Source organism: Trachemys scripta, chromosome 12, assembly GCF_013100865.1.
Source record: "Trachemys scripta elegans isolate TJP31775 chromosome 12, CAS_Tse_1.0, whole genome shotgun sequence".
NCBI lineage: Eukaryota > Metazoa > Chordata > Testudines > Emydidae > Trachemys > Trachemys scripta.
The window spans coordinates 869,678-896,638 of NC_048309.1; the positions used below are offsets into that span (position 1 = coordinate 869,678).

Here is a 26,961-nt window from a genome sequence, read left to right on the forward strand (position 1 = left end):
GCAGGCGGAGCGGGGGCAGGCGGGGTGGAATGGGGCTGTGGGTCGGGGTGGAATGGGGCTGCGGGTCGGGGTGGTGGGGCGCAGGCAGAGCGGGGGCAGGCAGGGTGGAGCAGCCTCGGAGGAGCTGGTGCTGGGGGGCAGCAGCGAGTCCTGTCCTGTGGCTTTGACGCACTAGGACGAGCAGCTCCTGGAGCCACGGGCAGGATGTTCCCGGTTCCCGTGGGGGTTGGTGGCTGGGCCCCGGGAGCGGGAGAGGCTCCCATGGAGGCTGCAGGGACACCTGTCAGGCGATCCCGCTCCCTGGCTGTGTGCTGGGGCCCCCGTCCCGCCGACCCCGACCCAGCCTGTGGTGTCTGTTTCAGATCTGCCCAGCGCTGCGCTACGCGGGGCTTGTGCAGCTGAACTCGCTGCTGGACACCGTGTCGGGTGAGTCCGCGGCCCTGCGGCCGCCACGGGGGCTTGGGCTGACGAGACCAGACTTGGGCCCGGCTCAGCCTGGGCCTGGGTGCAGAGCTGCACTGTGCTGCCGTGCTGGGGGGCAGGTCCACGCTGGGGGGGGCAGGTCCACGCAGGGGGGCAGGTCCACGCTGGGGGGCAGTGGACTGCAGCCGTGGTAACAGACTAGGCCCAGCGGCTGCTCTGCGCGAGAAGCCGGGGGCAGGACTGAGGGGCCCAGAGACGGGGCGGAGGGGGCGTCAGCCTGGCTGGGCCAAGCTCAGGTCTCGCCGGGCGACTGACTCTGCCTTCCCTGGGCACAGTGCGCAGCCCGGTGGACGAGCACATCAGCATCGATTACTCCCTCCTCAGCAACCCCGTCGTCTCCCCTGACACCCTCGATCTGGACTTCAAGGTAACGGGGGGGGGAGGGGGAGGGGCTCCAGCGTGGCCGCGGGAGCCACTGGGCCACGTCTGTGATGCCCTGGCTCCGGGGTGCGCGGGGTCGGCCCCCCATGCACGCGGATACCAGTGCGTGGGGACGCCGGGCCCTAGCCCGGGGCTGCAATGGCTGAGTGCCAGGGGAGCCTGTTCTGTGGGGCCGGGGCGGGGGCCGGCACTCACTAGCTCTGTGCTGCCCAGGGCATGTTCTACTACCGGTGGAACGAGACGCTGGCGAACCAGGCGGTGGCACCAGTGATCAAGGAGACGGAGCGCATGGTCTACGTGGCTTTCTCCGAGTACTTCTTCAACTCTGCCATGGATGCCTACTACCAGGCGGGGGTGCTGAGCATGGAGATTGCAGGGGAGGAGGTGAGGAGGGACGGGGTGGTGGGCGTGCAGATGGGGGGAGGGGCAGGGGTGTTGGGTGTGCAGCGGGGAGAGGGGGAGGGGCATGCTGATGGGGGGAGGAGGGGCAGGGACACTAGGAGTGCAGATGGGGGAAGGGGCAGGGGTGGTGGGCGTGGAGATGGGTGAGGGGGAGGGGCAGGGGTGCTGGGTGTGCAGAGGGGAGGGGGGGCAGGGACACTAGGAATGCAGATGGGGGAGGGGCAGAGGTGGTGGGCGTGGAGAGGGGGAGGGGCATGCAGACGGGGGAGGGGCAGTGGTGCTGGGTGTGGAGATGGGGGAGGGGCAGGGGTGCTGGGTGTGCAGGGGGGGCATGCTGATAGGGAGGAGGGGCAGGGACACTAGGAGCGCAGGTGGGGGGAGGGGCGGGGTAACAGCAGTGTACTGTGGGGCAATCTCCTTACCCAGGACGGTTGCATGTTTTTCAGGTGCCCAAGGATCTGGAGGTTTTGCTGAGAGCCTCGTTCTTCGGAAGCATCATCATGCTGGTGAGAGCAGTGGCCATGGGGCGGGCGACCCTGGGAGGAGGCCGTTCCCGTGGAGGGGGTGCAGCTCCTTGGACTGGAGGTCCAGTGTGGGCCCAGGAGGATGGCAATGGGGCTGCTAGTGAGAAGAGCTGGCTGCCTTCAGGGCCCCGGCTCAGCCCTGTGCTGCCTGCCCCCTGCTCCCCTGACCCTGCTCTCTCCCGGCAGAGCCCTGCTGTGGTGGACGCGCCCCTGAAGCTGGTGCTGCAGGTGTCGGCTCCTCCACTCTGGACAATCAAGCCCTCGGGCACCTCCGTCTCGGTCATTGCCGTCCTTAACATCTCCCTGGTGCCCGTCGACCATCCCGCCATCCAGCTCTCCAGCATGACCATGGTGAGCTGCTCCCCGGGCGGGCGCAGCAGGGAGCCCAGCCCCACCTGTTGCAGTTCGTGCAGCTGTGCAGAACCTGGTCCCATGAGCCCATGGCCAGCAGTGAACCTGCCGTTGCAGAACAGCAGGGTGGCATGGGGCAGGGCTGTCTGCTCTGTGGGGTAGGCAGTAATGGGGCTGTGGCCTTGTCTCCCCTCCAGGATGCCAAGCTGAGTGCCAAGATGTCTTTGCGAGGGAAAGCGCTGCAGGTGCAATTGGATCTGCGAAGGTAACTCCCCTGTCCCTGGGAGCCCCTTGCTGGAGCGTCTGGGCAGCATCCCAAGGCCAGACTGCAGAGCTGTCCCAGGGCTGGACCTCGAAGCTGTGCTCACAGTGCTCTCTCTCTCCCCCGGGCAGGTTCCGGATCTACTCCAAGCAGTCGGCACTGGAGTCCCTGGCGGTGAGTGGGGCAGCACGGCCTGCCTGGCGCCCAGGGCATCAAACAGATGGGCCCGATCCAGCAGAACCGGGCTGGGCGGGGAGCCCCTGGCCTTGTGGCACAGCCACAGGGGACCAGCTCTTCTCCCTCCATCCCCAGGGAAAATCCACCAAGGGCTTTGGGGAGAGCAATGGGAGGCCCCTGCGGTGGTGAGGGGAAAGAAGGGGGAGTGGGGAAACGTCCAGGTGTGTGTGTGGGGGATGCCTAAAATGGGGCAGCGCGTGGAAAAGGTTGGGGGGGGCTCTCACTTAAAAAAAGAACCCCCAGCCCAAGGCCTGCAGCTGCCCTTGCTTGGCCCTAAACTGCTATGCCTTGTGCCCTGACCCCACCGCAGACCTTGGTCCAGCAAACCTATTACCCAGGCCAAGCACAAAGGGCACAAGAACAGTCCGCCTGGCCCAATGGCCAGCGCTGGGCGCTTCAAAGGGAATGAGCAGAACAGGCAATTACTGAGTGATCCATCCCGCCTGGCAGTCAGAGGCTTAGGGACACCCGGAGCATGGGGTTGCATCCCTGACAATCTGGGCTAAAAGCCGTTGATGGACCTGTCCTCCAGGAACTTATCCAGTTCTTGTTTGGACCCAGTTATAGTTTTGGCCTTCACAACATCCCCTGGCAATGCATTCCACAGGCTGACTGTGTGATGTGGTACTTCCTTGTGCTTGTTTTAAACCTGCTGCCTAGTAATTTCATCAGGTGACCCCTGGTTCTTGTGTTATGTGAAGGGGTAAATAATGCTTCCTAGTCACTTTCTCCACACCAGTCATGATTTTATAGATCTCTATCATATCCCCCCTTAGTCGTCTCTTTTCCAAGCTGAACAGTCCTAGTCATAGAACCATAGAATATCAGGGTTGGGAGGGACCTCAGGAGGTATCTAGTCCAACCCCCTGCTCAAAGCAGGACCAATCCCCAACTAAATCATCCCAGCCAGGGCTTTGTCAAGCGGGGCCTTAAAAACCTCTAAGGATGGAGATTCCACCACCTCCCTAGGTAACGCATTCCAGTGCTTCACCGCCCTCCTAGTGAAATAGTGTTTCCTAATATCCAACCTAGACCTCCCACCAGGGCCGGTGCAGGGATATTTTGCACCTGAGGCGAAATTTCCACCTTGTGCCCCCCTCCTTTCCCCCCAGAGCATCGCTTATTATAAACTTTAAAAAATGCATACTGCATAATGTGGCATTGTTCATTAGAATTAATACAAGGGGGTCAGAGGAGATGATCACAACGGTCCCTTCTGGCCCGGGGGAACCTGTGAGCAAGGAGGAGGCTGAGAATGCCCCCAGCGCGCAGGGTCTCTAAACATTCCCAGGCTCTGAGTACTTCACCCTCCAGGGGGGATCCAGGGGCATGGAGGGCAGAGCCGGGCTCTCCCAGGGAGCAGGTAAGGATCTCCCTGGGAATCAGGGCCGGCTCCCCGCATTGGCACAGTGCCACCAGGGGGGTTGGCGTTTGGAAGCGGCACCTGCGCCAGCCCTTTCCCCTCCGTCACGCTGCGGGGTTTAGTTTCACTTTCCCTTCCCCCCCTCTTCTGTGAAAACTGACCATTTATTCCTATCCTTTGTTTCCTAACTTTTAACCAGTTACCAGTCCATGAGAGAACCTTCCCTCTTCTCCCATGACTGCTGACTTTGCTTAAGGGCCTTTAGTGAGGGACCTTGTCAAAGGCTTTCAGAAAGTCCAAGTACATTATATCCACTGGGTCACCCTTTTCCACATTTGTGGACCCCTCAAAGAATTCTAATGGATGAGGGAGGCATGATTTCCCTTTACAAAATCCATGTGCTTCTTCAACATATTGTATTAATTTATGTGTCTGCTAATTCTGTTCTTTACTGTAGTTTCAACCAGTTTGCCTGGTACTGAAATTAGGGTCACCAGCATGTAATTGCCAGAATCACCCCTGGAGCCTTTAAAAAAATTAGTTATCCACCAATCATCTGGTACAGACATAGGCGCTGACTCCGTGGGTGCTCTGGGGCTGGAGCACCCATGGGGCAAAATGAGTGGGTGCTCTGCACCCACCGGCAGCCAAGCTCCCCCACCCCACCTCCTCCCTGAGCGCGCTGCATCCCCGCTCCTCCGCCTACCTCCCAGCGCTTCCCGCCCGTGTTAGCAGGTTCCGGGAGGGAGGGGGAGGAGGCGGGGATTTGGAATATTGGCTGGGAGGGGCAGAGTTGGGGAAGGGGTGGGAAGAGGCAGGGCTGGGCCTCATGGAAGGGGTAGTGTGGAGGCAGGGCCAGGGGCAGAGAGGGGGAGCTGAGCACCCCCAGGAAAGCAGGGAAGTCAGCGCCTAGGGGTACAGAGGCTGAATTAAGCAACAGGTTACATAGCAGTCAGTAGTTCTGCAATTTGATAGCTGAGTTTTTTCAGAACTCGTGGGTAAATGCCAACCAGGCTCAGTGCCTTATTACCCTTGAATTTAAAAATATGTTCCAAAAGCTCCTCTACGGGACAGTTCCTCAGCTCTGTCACCTCAAAAGACTCTCTCAGGTGTGGGAATCTCCTCCCAGCTCTGCAGCAAAGACCCATGCAAAGAATTCATGTTGTTTCTCCGCAGCAGCCGTGTTGTCAGGCCCTGGACTGTCCCGCGGCCCCACGGGCCGGTTGGCAGCTTCCCCTTTCTGCTGTACTGAACTGTCAGCTTGGGCAGGTTTTGCTAGTTCCTCCTCAAAGTCTTTTTTGCCTAATTCTACTTTTACGCTTGACATGCCCGAGTTTCTGTTCCTTTCTCTGGTCCTCAGGAGAATTTGACTTCTAATTTTGAAAGGGGCCTTTTCCTCTCTACCCCCGTCTTCCTCTGGTTAGCCAGGGGGCAGTTTTGGTCCTCTGCCTGTTTTTATTTGGGATTTACAGTTCGTTTGAGCCTCTAGTATGGAGTTTCCATGTAGCTTGCAGTCATTTCATGCCCGACTGTTACTTCTAATTTCCATGGAACGAGCTGCCTCATTGCGGTGTAGTTCCCCTTTCTGAAGTTAATGCTACAGGGATGGGTTTCTTTCCCCCCCCCCCACCCCCGGATAATAAATTGAATGACCTGAGGAGTGCTGTTACTAGGCAACTGTTAGAGTCACCTCTTGGACTAGATCAAGGCACTACTAGAATTGCCCCCCCTTGTGACTTCTTGGACTAGCCACTAGGCTAGAAATTTGGTCTCTATCCCCCCCGAGGCAAGATGTTCCCTGGGATTGTGGGGAGAGTTGAAATCCCCCCTTATTCTTGGGTTTCCTGTTTTTGTGGAGACTCATGTGCATGCAGGGGGAGCCATGGGGCCCACTGCAGCTCTAACGCTTCTTCCTCTCTCCCCCAGCTCTTCCCATTGCAGGCCCCCCTGAAGACACTGCTGCAGCTGATGATCATGCCCATCCTTAATGGTAGGGACTTGTGCTGCAGGTGGGGGTGGGGCACCGGCCCAGGACACACTCTCAAATGCTCCCTTTTCTTTTCTGCAGAGAGGACAAAGAAGGGCGTCCCGATCCCCCTGCCTGAGGGCATGGACTTCACCAAGGAGGTAGTCACCAGCCATGTGGTACGTGTGCCTCGTAGGAGGGGCCCAGCACCTGCCCCAGAAAGGGGACCCAGTTACCATGCAGAGCTCAGGATAGCACTGTGGGGCCCTGAGCTCTCTGCAGCCCCCAAGGCCAGCCCAGTTCAGGCACTGAGGTGAGGCCCCTGCTGGGCTAACGCTCCTTCCCTTCTCACTCTGCAGGGATTCATCACGGTGGGGGCAGATCTCCATTTCTCCCAGGGACTTCGGGAGGTGATTGAGAAATACCAGCCTGCCCAGGCCGGCGGCCTGCCGCGCCCGGAAACAACAGCCCCAGCTGGCTCTGACCCTCCCCTGCCGAGTTCCTTTAACACCAGCCTGCCGAGCCCGGAACCAACAGCGCCAACTGGCTCTGACCCTCCCCTGCCGAGTTCCTTCAACGCTACGGCGCCCCAGGCCAGCCTTCGCTAGAAAGCGCCCACCTGCTCGGCCTGCACCGGGGCGATGGCAGGAGCCAGCCCCTGGCTGGAGCTGCTCGGGGAGGCAGGGCAGCAGTTGCACTGTGACACTAATAAACAGGGTTAGACACGGCCTGGGCAGTCTGGGCATCACTGGCCACGGGGCCTTTCCCAGCAGCTGTCAGACTGCTCCCCCTGCCCTACAGCTGATGGGGGCCTGGGAACTGGTGCTAGAGCCAGCTGGGGGAGACGGTGCACCTGCAGGCCCCAGCAGCTGAAGCAGTCCTTGCAGTAACCAAGCCCCCCCTGTGATTGGGGACTGGAGACCCAGAGTTCCCCAGAGGGCCCTTCTCTCCCCCTCCGAGCCGTTCGGCTGCTGCAGGGGCTTGCACTGTATGGCCCAGCTGCTAGGGGCAGGACAGGGCCCGGCTGGGGTAGAGGTGAGGCCCAGCCAGCCTCCTCACCCACAGTCCCTCCCACAAGGGCAAATGTGGGGGACCATGAAGGTCTCCCCCAGCCACAGGGGGCCTTAAACATCCAGGCTCCCAGCCCAGGCACCATGAGCTGGGGGGAAATGAGCAACAGTCACAAGGATCCAGGTTCAGCTGTGACATTTTATTGCAAGGCCCAGGGAGCAGCCCATGCCCTAGGGAGTGAGTGGGGGCAGGGCTGGGAATGTCTTCATTTCACACCTCCTTCATCAGGACACATGAGAACTTTCCCAGGGCAGACCTGAGACACAGCACAGGTGGCTGCTGGCTACAGCAAGGCCTGTTGCAGGCCCAGGGTGATGCCTAAGCCAGCCCCATGGGACACGTGCAGGGAGCCTCGGAGCAAAACAAGGCCATGGGGTGGGTGCTGTTCCACCCCCAAGGTGAGATGGCAGCTCCAGGGCCCAGGGCAAGAGGCAGGAGAGCCCCAGGAGGTAAAGGCCACAGCAGGAGCGAAACCAGCAGCTGCCCAGCCACTCAGCTCTAGCCCCCACCCCTGCAGTGCACTGCCACCAAGCCTGCACTGCCTACAGGCAGGGGTCCCCATTAGAGGTGAAGGGCAGCACCCCCCACTCCCCCAGAAGCATGGAAACCCAGGTCAGTTTTCCCCCGCTGGAGGAGCTAGGGAGCAGTCGGACACCCACTGGCCTGTGCCAGCACCCAGTGCACTCAGCACTGTGGAAAACCCGTATCTACTGCAGTCGCTGAGCGGTGAGAGGCCCTGGTCCTGCCAGGCAGTGGCCCGTGGCCCGGGAGGGGGTGGGGAGCTGCCCCAGGCAGTAGTGCAGGCCCTGCTCTGCCAGGCTCTCAGTAGGGCTGCTGTTGAATGAAGCGTCTGAACATGGTGAAGGCGGCTTGCGGTTGGTCTGTGGGCACCATGTGGCCAGCTCCCTGCAGAAGACAGGTGAAGGCACCAGGTCAAGGCCAGTCATGCAGGGCTGGAGGGAGCATCCAAACAGCCTCAATGGGTGGGCTAGTGATTCGCAACCTCGGCCAGAGCCCAGCCAGGCCCCCCCAGCTCCCGGAGATCCTGACTCTCTGCAACTGGCCCAGCCTCCCTCCTGCCTGCAGGGCTGAAGGACACTAGGTCCCAGAGACAGAGGCCACAGCTCCAGCTCCCAGGCCAGCTCTGCAGGATGGTGTGGCCTCATGCCAAAGTACAGAGGAGCTGCTGAATCCCACCCCGGCATGAGGAGGAAGGGGCCCTGCCCCCTCATTGTCAGTCGGGGAATGTGTAGAGCTGCTCAGCTCCCGGCTGCTGCTATGAACACGTTTCTGCAGCCCAGGGTCCCACCCTGCCATGCCGGGGGCTAGTTACCTTGATGGTGAGGAAGGCGATGTTGGTGAATTCCTTCACAAAGCCCCCGATCTGGTCTTCAGTCCCATCGTTGTACAGCCAGGGCCTGCGAGCCACTTGCACCTGGAACCAGAGCCCAACACCCTTAGAGCCGGCCCCTCGCTCTCTCCAGGTGTCACCTGACCAGTTCTGGGCAGGGCAGGCCATTCCCTGACCCTCCTCCCGCCAGTACTGGCTCTTTGGCTATGTCTTTACCCTGACACCTGTCACTGCAGCAGTCCCAGGGGGCTGTGCCCCATCAGCACCTCACTGCCCAGCAAGTCCCCCTCCCCTGCCTACCTTCTGGTCCAGGGAGTCCACGAACCACTCGTCCCCCAGGAAGTTGCAGGCCATGTCGATGTCACCATTGTACACCAGGATCCGGTATTTCTGCCAAGAGCACAAGGGAGTCACCTGGGCTGGAGGGGCAGCAGCTCCATGCCTCAGCTTGGGATCTGCTCAGAGCAGCTGGCAGCCAAGGGCAGGGAGAGCTCAGCAGCTGAGGGGTCAGGTGAGGCTGGTGGGATGCCCCGCCTCAGGTATTACTTCTCCCAAAGGGGCCAGACTGGGGTTTGGGATCCCCCAAACTCACCATGGTGCCAAGCAGCTTCAGGTACTGGTCGTTCACAGTCATGTACTGCCGCTTGTAGCTGTGGTTCACCTCCGAACTGTGAAGGAACAGGCAGAGTTACACCGGCAGAGACCCACCCAGTTCCGGCCAGGAGGCCGGGTCCTTGCCAGGCCAGAAACCTCCCCACCTGCATATGCGCCACTCAGGCGCCTCTTGAGGGATGTGCAGCGCCTGCCTCACTTCAGGGGTGTTCAGGTAGGTGGTGGAGGCTGTGGAGTTGGTGCAGGGGGGTTCCAGGCGAACCCCTTTCTTGGCTGCTGGCATCCGGAGCAGATTCTGGGAGAGGAAGAGTTATGAGGAGAGAGAAAAGCTGCGGCTGTGGGGCAGAGACCCGATTCCCTCAAGCCCCCTGCCCAATGCAGCAGGGAGAGTTAACCGCCTCTGCCCAGGCCCGCCATGGGCAGCACTGCAGGCTGGCCAGAGCCAGTGCCAGCCCCAGAGCCTGAGAGACACTGCCTGCTCCTGCAGTCATAGCAGGGTAGCACAGCAGGACAGGGGCAGGCAGGTGCCGGTTCCCCACACCCCAGGAGCCGGAGCCCTGACTCTTACCTGCCTCCAGGAGTATTTCAGGGGCTGCTGGATGAAGGAGATGCCCAGGTCATGGCTGATGAGCTGGTCCTGATCATACCTGCAGCCAGGGCGAGAGCAGCCTGAGAATAAGCGGCTCCACCCCCAACCCTCACTTGCTCAGGTTCCCCTTTCTAGGGCAGAGTATTAGACTCTGCCATTGGCCTCAGAATCCTGAGGAGGAAGGAGAGCCCCAGACAGCAGCCGGGAAACCCCAACCCGAAGCCCCTTCCTGGAGGGATCCTCTCCAGGGCCCCTGCCGAGATTGCCAGCAAGGATCTATCTGCAACAGGCTGGCTGCACTCCTCCCACCTGCTCCCGGGCCGCAGGACTTTGGAGTGGTGCCGATCTCTCCAGACTCAAGTCAGCCACCTGGAGGGGCTGGAGCCAGCTGTTCCTACCTGTAGCTTCCAGGGACACCGCCCGCACATGGGGCATAGAGATTGTAGATGTTCAGGCCCGACTCCTCCACGATCTGGATCATCTCTTGCATCTGGAACAAGCCATGGGGGTTGGAATCCAGCAGGCATTACAGCAACTCATGGCTCAGGGGCTACCATGGTCTGCAGGGCATTGGACTGATTCGAGGAGCTGCCATGGGCCCATCTGCTCAGCCACCTGCCCCTTTAAACCCTGCCCTTGGATCCAATCCCTCATGGAACTACACCTGTTCAGACAGCCAGGGAAAGGACCTTGCTGCTGGTGCAGAACCCAACACAAGGTACAGGGATCAGCCAGACTCTGCTCTGCCCTAGGGAACGGTAGCACTGCTACACCAGGCTAGGTGCTACTCCGGGGCCTCCCCAACACTCCCTGGCCCATACTCACCTTGAGGGTGCAGTTCAGGTTGGAGTTTTTATGGAAGTTGCATTTTCCCTGGGAGCAGCAGAAGCGCTGCAGATCTGTCCACAGCCTGAGCAAGAGACCCTTGTGAGTGCAGGAAACAGCAATGCAATAGGCCAGGACATGAAGCCACCAACCCGTAGGAAACTCCAGTGACTACCAAGCACTGTAGCACTTCTCTGCTACACAGGCTCCATGGGCACATCACCCCTGTCCTCTACTCCCACAGGACAGCAAGGAGAGTCCTTATCTTCAAGGCACTCACTGGCCTGCATGCAGAACACCTACGAACCTAAGGCTCTGGGCTGACAATCATGAAGGGTAACTCCACTCCTCAGGCACAATGGAGCGGTCCCCATTAGGGAAAAGCAGGTGACAGAGCTGCCTCAGGAGTGGCTCTAGACTGTGGGACAAGGGACCACCCCAAACCTCCACACCTCCTGCGCCAAGTGCCAGGCATGCTGCTCTAACCAGTCTTCTCCAGTATAACAGCAGTGCCAGCACAGAAATCAAATCACCCCTCCACTGCGCACAACCCTCCCCCTGAGGAGTGGAAGAACAAGCCCCATGTGACTGACATCACTCACTGTGTGCCTGGAGAGTGCTCAGATGCTGCAGAGAGGAGGGTGGGAGGAGACCCCAAGTAGAACAGAATGGAATTCCCACTCCCAGCCAGCAAGCACAGTCCTGAGGGGCGTGGGCCAGTCCTCCAAACCCTTTCGCAGCAGATCCCGTTCCCTGGAAAGGCTGCAGCCCCCCAGCAACAGCGAGGAACTGGCCTGCTGGGGTAGCCAAGCTTCAAGGGCAGCACCCTGGCCAGGGAGGCTGGGCCAGAGCAGAGAATGGCCACCAACTCCCCCATCCGCACTCTGATCCCGAGTCCCAGGCCACAATCCTGCATGCTAGAGGCCAGCGCCCTCTAGCTGCGATTCGATAGCCTGCAGCCCCAGTATCTGCACATTCTTACCCCGTTCCCAGGAGGCCGTGGTAATAGGCAAAGTAGACCAGGGAGTTGTCATTGATCTCATAGGAGGAGAGGCCATTTCCCACGGCGAGTCCCTAGAAAACAGGGCGCAGCAGTCAGAACTTGCGGCGCATTCCCCACGCCAGGCAGAGCAGGGACCAAGGCACCTGCTGAGCAGGAAGCAGTTGCTTCGGGCGGGGAAGGGGGGGCGAGCTGGCCTGGACAATGGGGTCTCCACAAACCCCACACTGGAGATGGATAGCCCGGAGCACAGTTGAACACCCCCCAGCATGGACGTAGTATGATGCAAAGCCATATGGAGAGAGCTGGCCCCTTGGCACACACTTCTCTCTGACAGAAGGCATCTCCCCTCAGGCCACCTGGTGTCCCGTCCACCCCTCCCCCCCAATCAGCTCAAGGACTAGCCCATGTTACAATGTGCAGCAGCAGGAAGAAACTGTGGGGCTAGTAGGATTCACATGGCTGCCCCCTCTCCTCACCATACGCTCCAGGGAAGGGGTCAGAGCCTGCATGTCCCTTACCTTCAAGTTGATGCTGGAGTCCTGCATCACCCACTCAGCCAGCGTGGGGATGTAAATGCCAGCGTAGCTCTCCCCAGTGAGGAAGAACTTGTTCTTGCTGTACTCCGGGAAGAGGCGGAAGAACTCCTTCAGCGCCAGGTAATTATCGCGGGCCACCTGCAATCAGAGGAGGCTGAGGCAGGCTGTGCTGCAGGCACCCCAGCTCTGGAACCAACTCCTTGCTGCTGGAGACTGGCAGCAAGGGAGGGGACAGGTGTCACTGCCAGCAGCCTCAGAGCCTCACTCACCTGGGTGTCATTAGTGGCATAGTCTTTCTCATCAGAGTAGGAGAAGCCAACACCTGCTGGGGACTCCAGGTACAGCATGTTGGCAATCTGCAGAGACAGCCCAGATCACTCAGGGAGAACAGGTAACAGCCAAGACCCTCCACTCTGCGGCCCTGAAGGTGCCAGATCATGGTACTAGCTCGATAGCCAATCAGGACAAGGCAGCGTCTAACTGTAGCACCTGCTAACACGGTCAGGTTAAAACCTCCATCTCACTTGTTTTTGGTGTTGGCTAGAATACGCTGGCTAACTCCCTAGCACGTCCTAGTCTAGACAGCCTAGGAGGCAAGATGGAGGTAAATAAGGGAGAAGCCTGCCAGAGGCTCCATTTCTATGGGAAAATGGAAGGCAGGGCTTAGTGCCCCCCCCAAATGCATATAAGGCCCAGCACCCTCCTGGGCCTACACCCCAGCACAGCTGTTGCCATTGGAACGGCCTGCCCTGTGCACCTGGCAAGGGGGTGGGGGTGGGGGTGGGTAGAGAACACTGTCCCTTTCAGGAAGTGGAGTCCATACCTTATTCCAGGAATAGTCATTATACTGCAGGGTGGTCCCATCCGGCTGGATCTAATAAAGGAGAAGCCTCGGTTACCGTAACAGAAGAGCCAATGCAGGAGATGCACTGTCAGGCTGGCCAGCCTGTCCCCCTTGGAGGAAGCAGGGGAACCATCCCTGAACCCAGTGCCTAGGTGGCTTGAACCAGCAAGGTTCAGGAGACTGTGAGGCTCCCCCTCCCTGCAGTTACAGCCCAGTCACTGCTGCCAACCCTTGGAGGGACATTGTTCCCAGCAAACCAGGGCAAGGGTGGGATGGGGGACTTAGGGTGGCTCAGGCCAAGGAGAGGGATGGTGGTGACTTACCGTGAAGGGGCCATGCTCGGTCAATAAGCCAGACATGGAGCTGCAGCCAGGTCCCCCGTTCAGCCACAGCACCAGAGGGCTGCTCTCAGGGTTGTTCTGAGCCTCTGTAAACCTGGAGACCCAGTGATACTCAGACCTCAGTGGTTCAGGAGTCAAATTAGCAATCAACATTACCCGAAAGAGTCAAGGATGTGGGAATTCATTGCTTCGTTTACTATAGCACTATCGATTCATATTGAAACAGTAGGACATGGAAGTATTTCATGTAACATAAGAACGGCCGTACCGGGTGAGACCAAAGGTCCATCCAGCCCAGTATCCTGTCTCCCAACAGTGGCCAATGCCAGGTGCCCCAGAGGAAGTGAACTTAACAGGTAATGATCAAGTGATCTCTCTCCTGCCATCCATCTCCACCCTCTGACAGACAGAGGCTAGGGACACCATCCCTGCCCATCCTGGCTAATAGACTTCACCACCATGAATTTATCAGTGGCTATCTAGTTCTCTTTTAAACCCTGTTATAGTCCTAGCCTTCACAACCTCCTCAGGTAAGGAATTCCACAGGTTGACTGTGCGCTGTGTGAAGAAGAACTTCCTTTTATTTGTTTTAAACCTGCTGCCTATTCATTTCATTTGGTGACCCCTAGTTCTTGTATTATGGGAATAAGTAAATAACTTTTCCTTATCCACTTTCTCCACATCACTCACGATTTTATAGACCTCTATCATATCCCCCCTTAGTCTCCTCTTTTCCAAGCTGAAGAGTCCTAGCCTCTTTAATCTCTCCTCATATGGGACCCGTTCCAAACCCCTAATCATTTTAGTTGCCCTTTTCTGTATAGATCTTAGTCTCACAGAGAAATGACTGACCACGTATTTGATCAACTGGCTAACAACCCCAGGCAGCAGGTATCACAGGCCAGGTCCTGCCCAAACTCCACCCCAAGACTCCCTCCTACTTCCTGCTCTTGCCCCCCATGGCCCAGCACTCGGGGCGGCTCCCCCCTCCCCAGCAGCCAGGGTGGGGGGCTCTGGGCTCTAGCAGGAGATTGGGGGTGGGGGGGGAAGAAGGGCTAGCCTCCACCAACGGGTAGCGCCACCCACGTTAACAACATACTAAACGCAGCCTGGTTAGTTAATAGTTAAATCCCGCAGTGTTTTAGGATCAGCGGCTGGAAAGAGCCGCCCCCAGTGGAGTAGCGCTGCTATGGCCAGAGCACCCCCTGAGCCCAACCCCAACCCACGCACCCCTCTGACCAGCGGGGCCCCACAGCGGGCGGCGGCCCCTCGCCCCGCACCTACCAGTAGTGCAGGCGCTTGTGCGGGTCGATGCGGAGGTAGCCCGAGTAGTGCCGGAAGGAGGGCTGCTTAGCCAGCCCCGGCAGGTAGCTCACCTCGTCGGCGGAGGGCGCAGCCCCGACGCGGGGGGCCGCCAGCAGCAGCGCGCAGAGCAGGACAGGCCCCATCTGCGGGCGGAGACGAGAGTCAGCCCGGCGGGGGGAGCCCCGGCCCAGCCAGACCCGGCCCAGGACCCCCCGGCCCGGCCCAGCCAGACCCGGCCCAGGACCCCCCCGGCCCNCCCGGCCCAGGACCCCCCGGCCCGGCCCAGCCAGACCCGGCCCAGGACCCCCCCGGCCCGGCCCAGCCAGACCCGGCCCAGGACCCCCCAGCGCGGCCCAGGACCCGCTCCCCCCGGCCCGGCCGGCAGCCGCCCGAGCACCCCGGCCCCGCTCCCCCAGGCCGCGGCCCGAGCTCCCCGGCCCCGCCCGGCTCTCACCTCCCGGCAGCAGGTTCCCCTTGAGTAGGGAACAAGGCACGTGACCCGTCCATATGAACCAAGGCGGTCACGTGACGCTGGGCGCAGCTGATCGCGGAGGGGCGGGGCCAATCCCGAATAGAGCCAATCAGAGCCCAGCGGCTCCCAGTCTCCGCCCTCAATTCCGGCTTCTGGCCGGCGCGCGAGGCCCTGCGGGAGCAGCGCCGCCTGGCGGAGGAGTCAGGCGCTGGCCGGGGTAGACACACGGGCCGGCACGTGGGGCCCCCAACGCAACCTGCCCAGGTCTCCCTCTGGCCGCAGAAGGGGCCGCTGGGGGGCTGGGCCTGTGCCCCAAGCTCCCGGGCACAGCTCGCCAGGCCCGGCCCCACGCTGAGCTCCCCGTGCAGCGAGCCTGGGCCAGCCCGGCGCCCGGCAGAGCCCCCCACAGCCCCAGGAGGGAGGTGAGCGCCGCCCTGCTCAGGCTGACAGGACACGAGGCTGGTTCATTTTCTCCAGCGTCGCTCAGGCTCTCACTAGCACTAGGACCCTTGAGCGCTTCACTGGGGCTCTGCGTTCCCTACTAGGAGTGTACAAATGTCACCACTCTCCCCACAACAGCTGTACAATGCCAGGTGCTCGAGCCTGACTGGCCTGCTTAAAAATAGCCACAACCCCGTGCTCTGGGGGAATGCCACAGAGATGGCTGCCGCTGCCTGCCACCCACCCACCCGATTCCACCACGTCCATGGCACCAACATCTGCATCGACCCCTCGCACACTCAGGCCACCCGGGTGGAGAGCTTTGCCAACGGGCTATGTTTCAGCCAGGAGCCCCTGGAGCCTGGGCAGATCTTCCTAGTGGAGATTGAGGAGAAGGAGCTGGGCTGGTGTGGCCACTTGCGGGTGGGGCTAACAGCACATGACCCAAGAAGCCTGGATGTGGTGCCCGAGTATTCGCTCCCAGACCTGGTCAATATGGGGGACACCTGGGTTTTTGCCATCACCAGGCATCACAACCGTGTTATTCCAGATGGCTCGGAGGCTCGGGTCCAAGGCTTCCTCTCAGACCCCTACCTGCTCATAGAACAAGTCAGGATTCCCCGAGACAAGCTGGTGGGACGGAGCAGGCCCAGCCAGTACAGCCACGTGCTGGATGACTTGTACAAGACAAATGTGCTGCCCCCGACAGCCCGGAGGAGCAGGATTGGGGTGCTGTATGCCGTCCGATCTGACGGGATGGCAGACATGCACATCATCATCAATGGAGAGGACATGGGACCGAGTGCCAGGAGCCTCCCTGCCTCCCGCCCACTCTATGCAGTGATCGATGTCTTTGCTTCAACCAAGAGCGTCCGTGTCATCCAAGTGGAATATGGCTGTAGGTATCTGTTTCCTCCCCTCCCTGTAGAATCATCCTGGACAGGCCCCTCTGGCTGGATCAGAGCTCAGGGAGATCAGAGTGGGGTGGGGCTCAAAAAAACTACTTAAATCCAGTAAGATTAAATGTCACAGTCTCCCAGGGGCACAAGCTCAGATACCATGGTGCTGAGCAAAAGACTGACAGATTAGACGGGAGAAAACACTCATTTCCTGCTGGATACAGCTTCAGCCCTGAAAATCAGAACCTAGCTCAGGTTCCCCAACACTCATTTGTCTGACCTTCCAGCCTCTTTTCTCTACACTCCTGAGGCTCTCACCTCTATGTCCTGATCTCCATAGCTCTAGTTTCTGCCTCCGGGCCCTGCCCTGGCCACCTATCGTCTCTGAGCTCCTGCCTGCTCTCATTTTTGTGACATTTCCAAGTTGGGATCAGCTTGGAGAGGCAGTTCTGGGCTGAGATTTGGGTGCAGGGAGCAGAAACAGTGTGTTGCCATTTATGTCCTGCAGAACATCCAGGGACTCCTGTGTTACGGCCTCTGGTGAAGATGTTCATAGATAGGGATAGTGGGTATGGGGCCATCCAGCCCACTCCAGTAGTGGTAAAGTCATTTCCATCGCAAAGCTGTTCAGTGGACGAGATGTGCAATCAGTTTGGTGTCTCCGTCAAATTCCTGATGGGACAGGTGGCCAGGGCACACCTTTTGTGACACATGTCACAAAATCCACCATCACTAATTAGCCACCTCATTGGCTACCTTAGAGAGGCCAAGTACTAAGTGAGACAAGGAGGCTGTGGAAGAACTCCTGACATGTTAATGGCTAGTAACATAAGAATTGCTATGCTGGCTAACATGCCACATTTGTTGTAATGGATCAGTGCTTATTGGCGGATACCTGGATTCTAGATGTGAGGCCACATGTACAGCACTACAATAAAACCAAAGAACAACTGTAACTATGGAACAGGCAGAAGAGTGACTTATCGATGTAGGGAAAGCCTTCCCTTGTTTCACTGGCTTAAAGTTCAGATTATTTTGGTACCAAGGCTAAAATCCAGTGGTTTCTCTGCTAGTTGTTTTGAGTTAGTTCCGTGAATGTCCAAAACCAGGGAGATAAGATACGCTCTGCTGTGCAGGCTAGGATGATATTTTGAACCTGACTCATGTATTTGCATGTGCAATTATCAATCATTAAACTTACTTTGATCTAACAGGACCCCAATGCTTTAATGAGCAACTTTGGTAGCAAGCAACCTCTCATGTTATTCCTGGACTGAACTACACCTTTTGTGGAGGGCCTGTGTCCAGCTCAGAATGTGAATCAATATCTTTTTCCCCGTCGGCCCTCTAGGCTGGAAGCTGTTGGGGGCAGGTGCAGTACCAGGCAAGTTGCCTCAGAATGTTCACTAGGGCTTCGTAAGATGGCTGGAACTGATGCAGGAGGCAGACTCTGGCTCTTCTCTCACTTAAGGCTTCAGTGATTTCTATTTCTGCAAAGCTTTCTTAGCATATAAAGAGAAGTTTTACTGTTTATTGGCCAGGAGACAGTTTGCAGAGGAAACATAGAAAGAACAAGCTGCGGCCACTGGTGATGCTTGTGGGTCACAAGGGAGATTCAGGGCAAGTGGACATGGGGAGGAAGAGATTGCCGCAGATAGCAACAGGGACACTTCTTACCTAGTCCCCTGGTCATAACAGCCCGAGAGCCCAGTGCCTCCAAGTTAAGGTAAACAAACTATTTGAAAATACACCCAAGGTCAGACACATCCTCTAAACAGTGGTAACATGTTTGGACTCAGTACTGCTCTACTTATATCTCTGCCTCTGATTGCATCTCAAATTCCTAGAAGTCACCAGCACTTAAGGCAGCCATTTTACAGAGACATTGAGCAAGAGTTCAGATTAATCAGAGCTGACGGGTTCTTAACCACAGGGCTGACACAATGGCCAGACCATTCCAGCCTTTGAACTCTCCGTGGCTCCTCCCCGAGAGGTAGTCAGGGGTGGGGCACTGTAGCAGGATAACATGGGGTGAGCAGGCCCTGCTGCTGCCTGGGGTGTATGGTGGATAGCGAATTCACTCTCCAGGATTCGCTGAAGACTTTTACCAGCGCCCAATAACTCAAAGAATTCAGAAAGAAAAGGTCTAGAAGCACACTGGAGATTTTATTTTTTCTGCTGAGTGTCGAGAGCCTTACAGGAAATCTGCTGGGACCATGTGGGGGGTGGGATCAGAGCCTGCGGCCCAGCCGGAGCACTACTGCGAGGGAACAGAGAACGCACTGACTAAACCAGCTCTAACCAGTTAATCATAACACTGTTGTGAAACCAGTCTCTCTGGAAAACCCCAGCCAGACCTCAGAGGGATCCAACATTCAATCCTGCTGTGTCTGCTAACTCAGGGACAGGAAGAGATAGAGAGGAGGGCAGGGGATAGGAAGTTCACGCAGCCTTTAGATGAATTAATAGGGCCTTTTCAAAATCCATCATGAAAATTCACCAGCACAGGCACATAAACTGCTCTCCTAGCCTTTACTGGGAGGCTAGAAAAGTAAGTACTTCCATCCTTCACTCTCATGTTGTGCTTCTCAGCAGTAGCTCTCCCAAGGAAAGCAGGAGAGCCTTGCCCCAGCGTAATCAGCAGGCAGATCTTTGTGAGGCTGAATTAATGGTGTCCTTGAAGCAGATTAATCTGCTGCTGTCCCAGAACAAACTGCCTTCCAGGAGCCACTGGCCCAGTGGCTCTTCTCTTCTGTGACAGAGCCACCTGCCTCCTAAGGTTGCCTCAGAGCAGCAAGCTCAGCTTTTTCCTTTCCTTCCACTTTCAGTCCCTTCCTTGCAGACCCTTTGTCGACTGGTCATCCAGAAGCACATTGTCCACCGATTGGCCATCGATGGGCTGGACCTGCCTCCGCTCCTGAAGAACTTCTGCAAATATGAATGAGATGGCAAGATCACCCTCAGCAGGCAGGCCCTTCAAACTTGAAGCCCCTGTGAGTGACCAAGAATGGCCTTCCAGAAAGGGATCCATGCTTCCAGAACCGCTCTTCCATCTTCGCCCAAGGAGCCCCAGGAGCAGAGGTGGTCCCCCCACTTCACAGCCGCTGACTGGAACCTCAGCAGTTACACCCGTCCTGACCTCCATTGTGCCGTGGAAGTGCAGTGCCATAAATGGCACAGAGACCACGGGAATGGCAGAGTCTTACAGCACAGACAGTCAAGAGCAGCAATGGGGGGATTCCCTGCACACAAAGGGACACGGAGGGATTGGTGCATGTGCCAGATTGTTGTAGAAATGAGAGGATAATAAAGTGCTTCAAAACAGAAGCAAATTGTTGGGAGTACTGACTGGTGTGGCCTAGTCTCAGGCTCCTTCACATAGCAGTGGAGAGAGGGTAGCACAGAATATCCCCGAGGTTGTGTCAATTGCTGTCAGCTACTTCAGAGTCACATAATTCAGTGACGATAAACTTGCCCTAACCAAAGGGGTTGGGGGAGGTTCATTTCCCATCAGCATCCTGCACAAGAAGTTTCCGAAGGGACAATCCAGGTAAATGTGGAGCCCTGGCTGCTTCTTCCAGGCACAGAGGGACTCAGAGCTATTAGAAACGGAATAGATGAAGCAGAGGGATAGTTCCCTGCTTTGTAGGATCTCAGTGGGGGATGACAGAGTTAGAATTGTGGCATAAGCAGGCAGGGAGGTCAGCGACTTGCTGGTTCCAGTGTGAGGTAAGGTCAGGGCCTGTGATGCTGGTTCTAGAATGGGGAGAGGTCAGTGCTGGTACATTATGGGGAGAAGAGGCACCAGCCTGATTCCTACACTGGCAATGTCTTATTTTGGGAAGGAAAAAGCTTCTTCAGGTTTTTTAACTTCTATCCAAGGTAACTGTTTTTCCTTCCAATAGGGAAGCATTTTGTACAGAAACCAGAAAGTGATTGGAAGGTGACTCAAAGATCTGTTTGCTGCATGGCAAATTTACCCATCAAATAGGAGATTTAGGATTAAGGGCTTGTTATATCACAATCCACACTTCATACGGAGGCCCAAATAAAATGCCATCCCGAGGTGGCACGTAAACAGGACACGACTATATCATAATTATCTCAACAATCGCTGCTCTGTACAAGGCCTTTTCATGGTCCAGGAACAGTTATAATAGTACAGTCCTATCTGCCCTGCATGTTAACTGTGTTGGAGCTCCCCGTAACTGAGCTCTAATCCTCCATCCCAATCTGGATGGGAGGTGATTCCACCCCCCCTTCCCCGCCCCCAACCTAGCTGTAGTTTAGCTGGTCCATTTTTACAGATGGGTCAGCATCACTCTGTCCCATAGTAGGGCAGCAACGTCCAAGTCTGCAGGACCTTCCTTATTCAATTCCGCAGGAAAGCCTGCCTCATACCCCTTAGAATTAAGAGCACGCTCTCCATGTTCAAAGCACTGATCAAACGTGAACTGACTCTCACCACACTACAGAGAGGGAGCTGAAAAGAGAGGCTAAAGGCCTCAAGCCGGACTCCTTTCTTTCAGCTGGAAACAAAGAGAGCCAGCATCATGTGAGGATCAGTTCTTTGCAGACTATGTCTGTCAATCCCACCAATGGCAGGGCAGGTGTTTGCACACACAAAGCAAGCCTCTCTTTGAAAACCGGGCCCTAGCTCACTAAGAAAAAATACAGAAGAGCTGGGATTGGAATGCAGCTGCCAGTGCAATGTGCTATCACTAACCCATGCGGCTTCCAGCTCACAGGGTGGAGTGGGATGCAGGATGAGAGTTCTCCTGAGCCCTGCACCTGGAATGAAAATTACAGCCTAGTTCTCATTCCACTGGTGTAATTTCTCTTAGGAAAGATGTTTACTCAAAAATAGTGGTGACTTATTTCCAGTGTTGCACATGGAAAGGTGGATGAAATGGGCAGCCATGTGGTATGAATGCAGCGGAAACCCTGGTACAAACTCTGTATATTGTAAATCAATTCTGCCACAAACTGACTTCTTCCTCTTCGGGCACCTATCTAGGAACATGCAGGACAACATTTTCAAACCTAGGCCTCAGATTTGCAATGCCCAGTGCTGGGGCACACCACAGAATGTTAATGTGCTCAATTAGAGCACAGCAAGACCCCTCTGAAAGCATGGCCCCTTGATTTCAGTGGTTGAAAGGCTGTTTATGCAGAGACCTGCCTTAGCCCTGGAGCCTACCTGTTGAGGATTGGCAGAAGCACAATCTGCTATTAATAATCAGTCTGCTCCTACATTTTCTCTTTTCCTTCCCCCTCACAGATGCCAGCAGACAGCTCCAAGTGGCAAAGAGCAATCTACTAAGTGTTTATCAGTGTGGGGAGACATCTCTTCCTGCTGGGGTTTTGGTTCCAGGAGTGCTCAGAAGGAAAACACAGGAAATTGCAGCTCCTTCACATGTAGAAGCAACCCTTGTGTATCAGGAGAAGACACTAAAGCAGCCTTGTAGTGGTGCCCAGCAGAGTCCAAGGTTCCCTCTCAGTAGCAGATCAGGGTACAGGGACATAAGGTGGGAGCCTTATAGTGGACACTATTGTGGAAGGTATTCTAGAAAGTTTCCCCAGCATAAACAGGATGAGATCTCTATATGGGATTATCCATCTGAATGGGTCAGAGACAAGCAGCCATGTGGCCCCTCTGGCATGTATCCAAGTGCCTCTGTGAAAGGATATCCTCCAACCCAGCAAAGGAATGGGCAGCACGTTGGTGAGCTGGGCAGCCCAGGGGGAGACTTCCCACTGGCTACCTGTGGATTTCCTCCCAGAGGTGCTTTTCTTATGCCCATAAAACTCAGTAAGAACAGAGGTCGACAGTCAGTGCAGAACCCTCCTCCAGACATTTGCATCCTCACTCTTGCCATGATGATAGCTGGCATCCCCACAGTGCCTGTGCCAGGGATTAAAGAGGAGGATCTGATCAGAGCTGCACAGAACTTCATGGCAGAGAATCCAGAGCAAGGTGTACAGGGGGAGATAACTCCAAAAAGGACAGGGGATGCACAGTTCTGGAAGACAGACAGACAGAGGAAGAGACCAGTAGACAGAGGCTTCCAGCCCCCTTCCATAGCACACTGAGAAGTAAAGCCAAGGAGAAATTCACAATTCAAAGCAAAAGGCTTTCAGGAAAATATCTGATGCTATATTTACATAAAGGAGTTTATATTACAGAACTCTAGTGCAAAAGGAAACCTTTGACCATACAGTAGTTCTGTTCCTGCGAATGGAGTGTGGATTCTGATGTTAACAAAACTGTGACTGAACCATTGAGCCAAAAAAAACAAAAACAAACAAAAAACCCCAGAAAACAAACCACAAACAGTTTGACATGACATGACTAAACCAGGCTGAGCCAGGGTGGAACAAATTACTGACCTAAATAGCACCTTCTGTCCTATTCCCTCACCACTCCCTGTTGACTGGTACAGAAAATTATATCTACATCTCCCTGCCCCCAGGGTCTCCTTGCCTGAAGGTGCCAGAGAGGGACCACGCACCAACCCATCCATATATCCCCATGTCGTGCAGCAGCCCTTACTGGCTGGGACTGGGACTGCTCTCTCCTCTGCATGCCCACTACAGTACATTTAAATCTCCGATTTCTCCACTTCGCTGTTTGTCTTACCGTAACTCTAATTTCAGAGGGGAGCTGTGTTAGTCTGGATCTGTAAAAAGCAACAAACAGTCCTGTGGCACCTTATAGACTAACAGATGTATTGGTGCCACAGGATTCTTTGTTGCTTTTTACAGATTTATGGTATCACTGTTTTGTTCCCCCCTCCCATGTCAGTGACACAAGCCTATTGACGATAGAGGGCAGGTTTATGTGGAATTAAGAGCTGCCATAACCAGCCAAACCACTCCAGCGCTCCTAGCAGAGGCTGCAGACAGCAGCTCCCTGGTAGCACAGGTTGCTACCCTCCGGGGTTTGTGGCTCCTTAACAACTAGGTTCAGTTAAATAATTAGAGGCAATGAAGTGAGAAGAGAAAAACAAAAGATGTGGTTTCAAAACAAAGGTCTGACTTCACATGAGCAAATCCTGCTCTACCAGACTAGTAGGAAGCCCCATGTCACCATGACAGGAAAGGGAAGGGAACCACAGGCTGGCTCAGATACACATCCTGGGACTAAACCACATGAACCCAGCTGCAACAACAGATAGCAAAAGGATCCCATGAGTGTCTGAATGCATGAACTATGGTTCAGGCAAGTTAGTCCCAGGTTATTACCCTCCTCCCCCATTCCATTCCCAGCTGGGTTTCCTGTTGGCTGGGCCAGAGACAGAATTCCTACGTAAGTCCACCTCCTTAGGTCTCATAGCAAAAGGAAGTGTTCACCCAATAGACATTTAGGATCTGAAGCCAAAGGGGAAACTACCATGATGCAGATTTAAGGCCCACATTTATGCAGTTTCTAAGGAGAATAAAGTGGAAGACATACCACTGGAGGAATTACATTTAATCAGACGTTTTTATAGTATTTCACACCTCACTTCTCCCAGAGGCCCAGAAAGCAGGAGAGTCACACCTCGAAGAGGCTGAGAGCAGAGGCACGGAGCTCTCAGTTCTGAACTATAGCTTCACCTGAACATAAGGTCCAATCCAGCTATCGGCCAATTCTCGGAGGGTGTTGTATCTCCGATCAAACTCCTCACTGCTGCACTGGGTAAGAAGCCGGCTAATCTCCGCTGTAAGAAAGGACACTGCTAAGGATTTATCCAGGGACTCATTCCAGGAGCTTTTCAGAACCTCCAAGAGGCCATCAGTGCCATTTTGCCCTGTCTGAGAGATATTAGGTTCCTTCTGCCATTGCTCACTCAGCATCTCCGGCTGTAAGATCTTCTTATCAGAGTTCAACACAGCCAGGATGTGCCTGCAGGGCAGCTGGAAAGCTTGACTGAAGTGGCAAGTGCAGCTTTTCAGGCCCCTTTGGTTCACTTTGTGGGTGTCTTCGAGGATCTGTATATTGACTATGTCTTCATTGGTGCCTATTAGCTGCACAGACTTCTGTGCCACTGCAAACTCGTTCAAGCATAATCTGGCTGCCGGCTCTGTGCAAATGTCTCTCAGTGACTGCCTGATGCAGTCTTCAGTCTCTTGGTTACACTCCACATCTTGGTCACCCTTTGGGTCTTCAGTGATGATCTCCAGTTTAATGTCATGGGAGAAAGGATCCAAGGGGCTCTGAGGGTTTGCTAGCTGGTTCTGAGGAAGCAGAGGACTCTGAGGGGCGGGCAAGGGATTCTGAAGAACCAGGGGATTTGGAGGGGAATTCTGACCTGGCCATTTCTGATGAGCTGCTGTGAGATTGAGAGAAACTGGTGAAGAATACTGAGCTGGCTGGTTCTGAAAAGGGAAGATCTGAGGGGCTGCCAGCTGATTCTGAAGAAGCAGGGGGCTTGGAGGAGCTGGCACGTGATGCGGAAGAACCACTAGGGGATTTGGAGGGGAATTCTGACCTGGCCATTTCTGATGAGCTGCTGTGAGACTGGGAGAAACTGGTGGAGAACTCTGAGCTGGTTGATTCTGAAGAGCTATTTGGGGGTTGTGAGAGGTTGGTGGCGAGTCCTGAGCTGGCAGACTCTGAAAAACTGTCTCAGTAGACATGGTACTGCTAAGAGGGTTAACAGAGAACAACACAGCATCAGGGGGCCTCTTTGAAACACACTTCTGGTAGTGTTTCGCTAGAGAAGTGATGCAGATCTCCAGAGACAGTCCAGTGCAGAAGACCTGGCTTAAGCCCCGTGTGATGATCTCCAAGTCTTTAAAATACTGATTGCATTCCATCCAATTCCTCCATCTATGCATAGCCCATATCTTGTCATTGAGAAGCCAGTGAGTATGAAGCTGGGGAAGCAAGTCTGGTTTCACAAAGTCACTCAGGATTGTGTGCATCATTCTCAGGTTGCTTTCAGTGGCTGCACACATAGTGTTCCTCAAGGCATTTAAGATCAGTCTCTCTGAGATGCATTCCAAAGACATCTGATGAATCTTCTGCTGCAGGTGCTTGCATACATGGAAAACAGATAGCTGCACCTCTGCAGATGGGAATGCTTCAGAAAGAGTCTGCAACAATCGAAAGTGTGGATCTACCAGAAAGGTCTTAATTTTCTTCCACTCAGGGTTGAAGGCCTTGAAGGTCCTATACATGTGAGCCAGGCTTTCTGCAGATTCTTTAGCTGGGACAGCAAAATGAATTACCTTAGTCATCTCACCCTGCAGCTTCAGGAAAGGTCTGTCCACCATGAACATATACAGAGCTTTGCCCCTGGGATTGTGGGTTCTGTGGATGAATATGACATCAGGAAAATGCACAAATATGTTTCTCATGAGGACAGTCTGGAAGCTGATAGAGTCCAGCTGAGAGTTTTTATCTAATTGGTAAGCTACCAGCGAACCACAATCAAAGCTCAGCAGTTCCTTCACAGTAACTAGGGCCATTGTTAATATGAGGGGTCTATTCCCCCTTTTGTTACAGCATTCACCACCTGATTCTCTTTGCGATTGGGCGATTCCCTATGATCCAGCCACGTTGGGAATGCCAGCGCCCTGGTTACCATTACAACATCCACACTGCCTCAGCCAGATTCATGCTGCACTGTATGGGGATGGACCTACTGGGAAGGAGGAAGAAGGATGAGTAGTTAGATAGTGGGCAGGGCAATGAAATGCAACATTTTCCCACCCTGGCAGACACAAGACTAGAGATTAACAGAGCGATGCCCAAACTTTGCCCAACGGAGTGGGTGCAGTCTGCAGGGGGCAGCACTTCTCTGGCATAAGGACAGATTGCAGCCCGCAGAGCTGTACTATGTGAGGTGGGGCCAAGGGAAGGGAGAGGTCCCAGCACCCACTACTCCAGCCCCACCCTAGTATGTGTGGAGGGGGTGGGCGGCCCCCCACTCCCGGCATGCACCGCTCCAGCCCCGCCCTAGTGTGTGTGGACGGGGTGGGCGGCCCCCCCTCCCGGCATGCACCGCTCCAGCCCCGCCCTAGTGTGTGTGGAGGGGTGGGCGGCCCCCCCTCCCGGCATGCACCGCTCCAGCCCCGCCCTAGTGTGTGTGGAGGGGTGGGCGGCCCCCACTCCCGGCATGCACCGCTCCAGCCCGCCAAGCCCGGACCCTGCAGGAGCCCCGCACGGGGACAGAAGGTCCCGGCGTGCCCCACTCCCCGGGCCCGCCCCGCGCGAGGAGCCGTCCTGGCCCCTCTCACCTTAACGCGGCGCCTGGCCCGTCATCGCCGCCATCTTCGCTTGGCCCGGGGGACTGACTGATAGCCAACCAAACCACCAATCATAAAGCGGCTGTTCCGGAACCCCCAGCCAATCAGAAGAGATCCCGCCCTCTGCTGACTAATCCACCAATCAGAGTACAGAGAGAACGGACAGACTAACCAATCAGAGTATAGCATGGCCGGGAACGGGAGTCTGGTCTCCATGGTTACACGTCTTCCAATGGGAGCGGCCGAGAAGGTCCCAGCAACGTTTCCCGGACCCGGCGCAATGGGGCTCCGGCAGCGCAGAGTGGTCACGTGACGATGGTGGAGTGGGTCATGTGACCCCCCCCAGGCGTTGACAGCCTGCAGGCCCAGGTCCCGGTCCCGCTCCCCGGGGGCTGGGGAAGGGAGGGCTGGAGCCCTCCAAGCCCCGAGCAGCTCGGTCATTCCCTCCCCCAGGGGGCTGCGAGAGC

General features: G+C 56.1%; 5 protein-coding genes across 8 annotated transcripts in view; 3 read left to right on the forward strand and 2 right to left on the reverse strand.

The window, feature by feature from the left end:
• PLTP (phospholipid transfer protein) overlaps positions 1 to 6,697 on the forward strand; it is a gene marked incomplete in the record, with an annotated part of 18,455 nt that extends 11,758 nt beyond the window's left edge. Inside the window, 10 exon segments of the mRNA XM_034787020.1 lie at positions 363 to 426; positions 759 to 850; positions 1,078 to 1,248; positions 1,713 to 1,772; positions 1,977 to 2,141; positions 2,339 to 2,406; positions 2,535 to 2,577; positions 5,930 to 5,993; positions 6,072 to 6,148; positions 6,329 to 6,697. Coding sequence (XP_034642911.1) covers positions 363 to 426; positions 759 to 850; positions 1,078 to 1,248; positions 1,713 to 1,772; positions 1,977 to 2,141; positions 2,339 to 2,406; positions 2,535 to 2,577; positions 5,930 to 5,993; positions 6,072 to 6,148; positions 6,329 to 6,577 — 1,053 coding nt within the window.
• A 461-nt stretch (positions 6,698 to 7,158) lies between these two features.
• On the reverse strand, positions 7,159 to 15,012 carry CTSA (cathepsin A). The gene is made up of 15 exons (XM_034787127.1): positions 14,901 to 15,012; positions 14,426 to 14,589; positions 13,124 to 13,235; positions 12,780 to 12,830; positions 12,226 to 12,312; positions 11,939 to 12,094; positions 11,400 to 11,491; positions 10,418 to 10,502; positions 9,991 to 10,082; positions 9,572 to 9,650; positions 9,150 to 9,298; positions 8,984 to 9,059; positions 8,692 to 8,781; positions 8,374 to 8,475; positions 7,159 to 7,946 (listed from the first exon to the last, which is right to left on the reverse strand). The coding sequence occupies exons 2-15, from the start codon at positions 14,587 to 14,589 to the stop codon at positions 7,863 to 7,865; spliced, it is 1,419 nt and encodes a 472-aa protein (XP_034643018.1). The 5' UTR covers positions 14,901 to 15,012; the 3' UTR covers positions 7,159 to 7,862.
• A 128-nt stretch (positions 15,013 to 15,140) lies between these two features.
• Positions 15,141 to 19,585, forward strand: NEURL2 (neuralized E3 ubiquitin protein ligase 2). 3 transcript variants are annotated; one of them, XM_034787129.1, is made up of 2 exons: positions 15,141 to 16,257; positions 19,101 to 19,585. In XM_034787129.1, exons 1-2 carry the CDS (start codon positions 15,474 to 15,476, stop codon positions 19,196 to 19,198), a joined length of 882 nt encoding a protein of 293 aa, XP_034643020.1. In that variant the 5' UTR covers positions 15,141 to 15,473; the 3' UTR covers positions 19,199 to 19,585. The 3 variants fall into 3 exon arrangements, with proteins under 3 accessions (XP_034643020.1, XP_034643021.1, XP_034643019.1); XM_034787130.1 differs by lacking the exon at positions 19,101 to 19,585 and adding an exon at positions 17,473 to 19,080; XM_034787128.1 differs by having other exon boundaries at positions 15,142 to 16,257; positions 19,087 to 19,585.
• A 126-nt stretch (positions 19,586 to 19,711) lies between these two features.
• SPATA25 (spermatogenesis associated 25) lies at positions 19,712 to 22,351 on the forward strand. The gene is made up of 2 exons (XM_034787577.1): positions 19,712 to 20,140; positions 21,540 to 22,351. The coding sequence occupies exons 1-2, from the start codon at positions 20,020 to 20,022 to the stop codon at positions 22,349 to 22,351; spliced, it is 933 nt and encodes a 310-aa protein (XP_034643468.1). The 5' UTR covers positions 19,712 to 20,019.
• A 1,366-nt stretch (positions 22,352 to 23,717) lies between these two features.
• Positions 23,718 to 26,564, reverse strand: ZSWIM1 (zinc finger SWIM-type containing 1). 2 transcript variants are annotated; one of them, XM_034787125.1, is made up of 2 exons: positions 26,486 to 26,564; positions 23,718 to 25,890 (listed from the first exon to the last, which is right to left on the reverse strand). In XM_034787125.1, exon 2 carries the CDS (start codon positions 25,712 to 25,714, stop codon positions 23,846 to 23,848), a length of 1,869 nt encoding a protein of 622 aa, XP_034643016.1. In that variant the 5' UTR covers positions 25,715 to 25,890; positions 26,486 to 26,564; the 3' UTR covers positions 23,718 to 23,845. The 2 variants fall into 2 exon arrangements, with proteins under 2 accessions (XP_034643016.1, XP_034643017.1); XM_034787126.1 differs by having other exon boundaries at positions 23,718 to 25,887; positions 26,486 to 26,561.
• Between the last annotated feature and the right edge of the window lie 397 nt (positions 26,565 to 26,961).

What these genes read in the sequence shown, in the direction of transcription:
- CTSA (XM_034787127.1), bottom strand. Translation starts at nt 14,589, where the DNA reads ATGGGGCCTGTCCTGCTCTGCGCGCTGCTGCTGGCGGCCCCCCGCGTC. An exon ending in CCGAGCATGGCCCCTTCACG is followed by an intron (nt 12,831 to 13,123) that starts GTAAGTCACCAC and finishes CTCCTTTATTAG; the next exon opens with ATCCAGCCGGATGGGACCAC. An exon ending in TGAAATACTCCTGGAGGCAG is followed by an intron (nt 9,299 to 9,571) that starts GTAAGAGTCAGG and finishes TTCCTCTCCCAG; the next exon opens with AATCTGCTCCGGATGCCAGC.
- NEURL2 (XM_034787128.1), top strand. Translation starts at nt 15,474, where the DNA reads ATGTCACCACTCTCCCCACAACAGCTGTACAATGCCAGGTGCTCGAGC. An exon ending in CATCCAAGTGGAATATGGCT is followed by an intron (nt 16,258 to 19,086) that starts GTAGGTATCTGT and finishes TTCCACTTTCAG; the next exon opens with TCCCTTCCTTGCAGACCCTT.
- SPATA25 (XM_034787577.1), top strand. Translation starts at nt 20,020, where the DNA reads ATGGGGAGAGGTCAGTGCTGGTACATTATGGGGAGAAGAGGCACCAGC. An exon ending in TTTTTTAACTTCTATCCAAG is followed by an intron (nt 20,141 to 21,539) that starts GTAACTGTTTTT and finishes TCCCCCTCACAG; the next exon opens with ATGCCAGCAGACAGCTCCAA.
- ZSWIM1 (XM_034787125.1), bottom strand. Translation starts at nt 25,714, where the DNA reads ATGGCCCTAGTTACTGTGAAGGAACTGCTGAGCTTTGATTGTGGTTCG.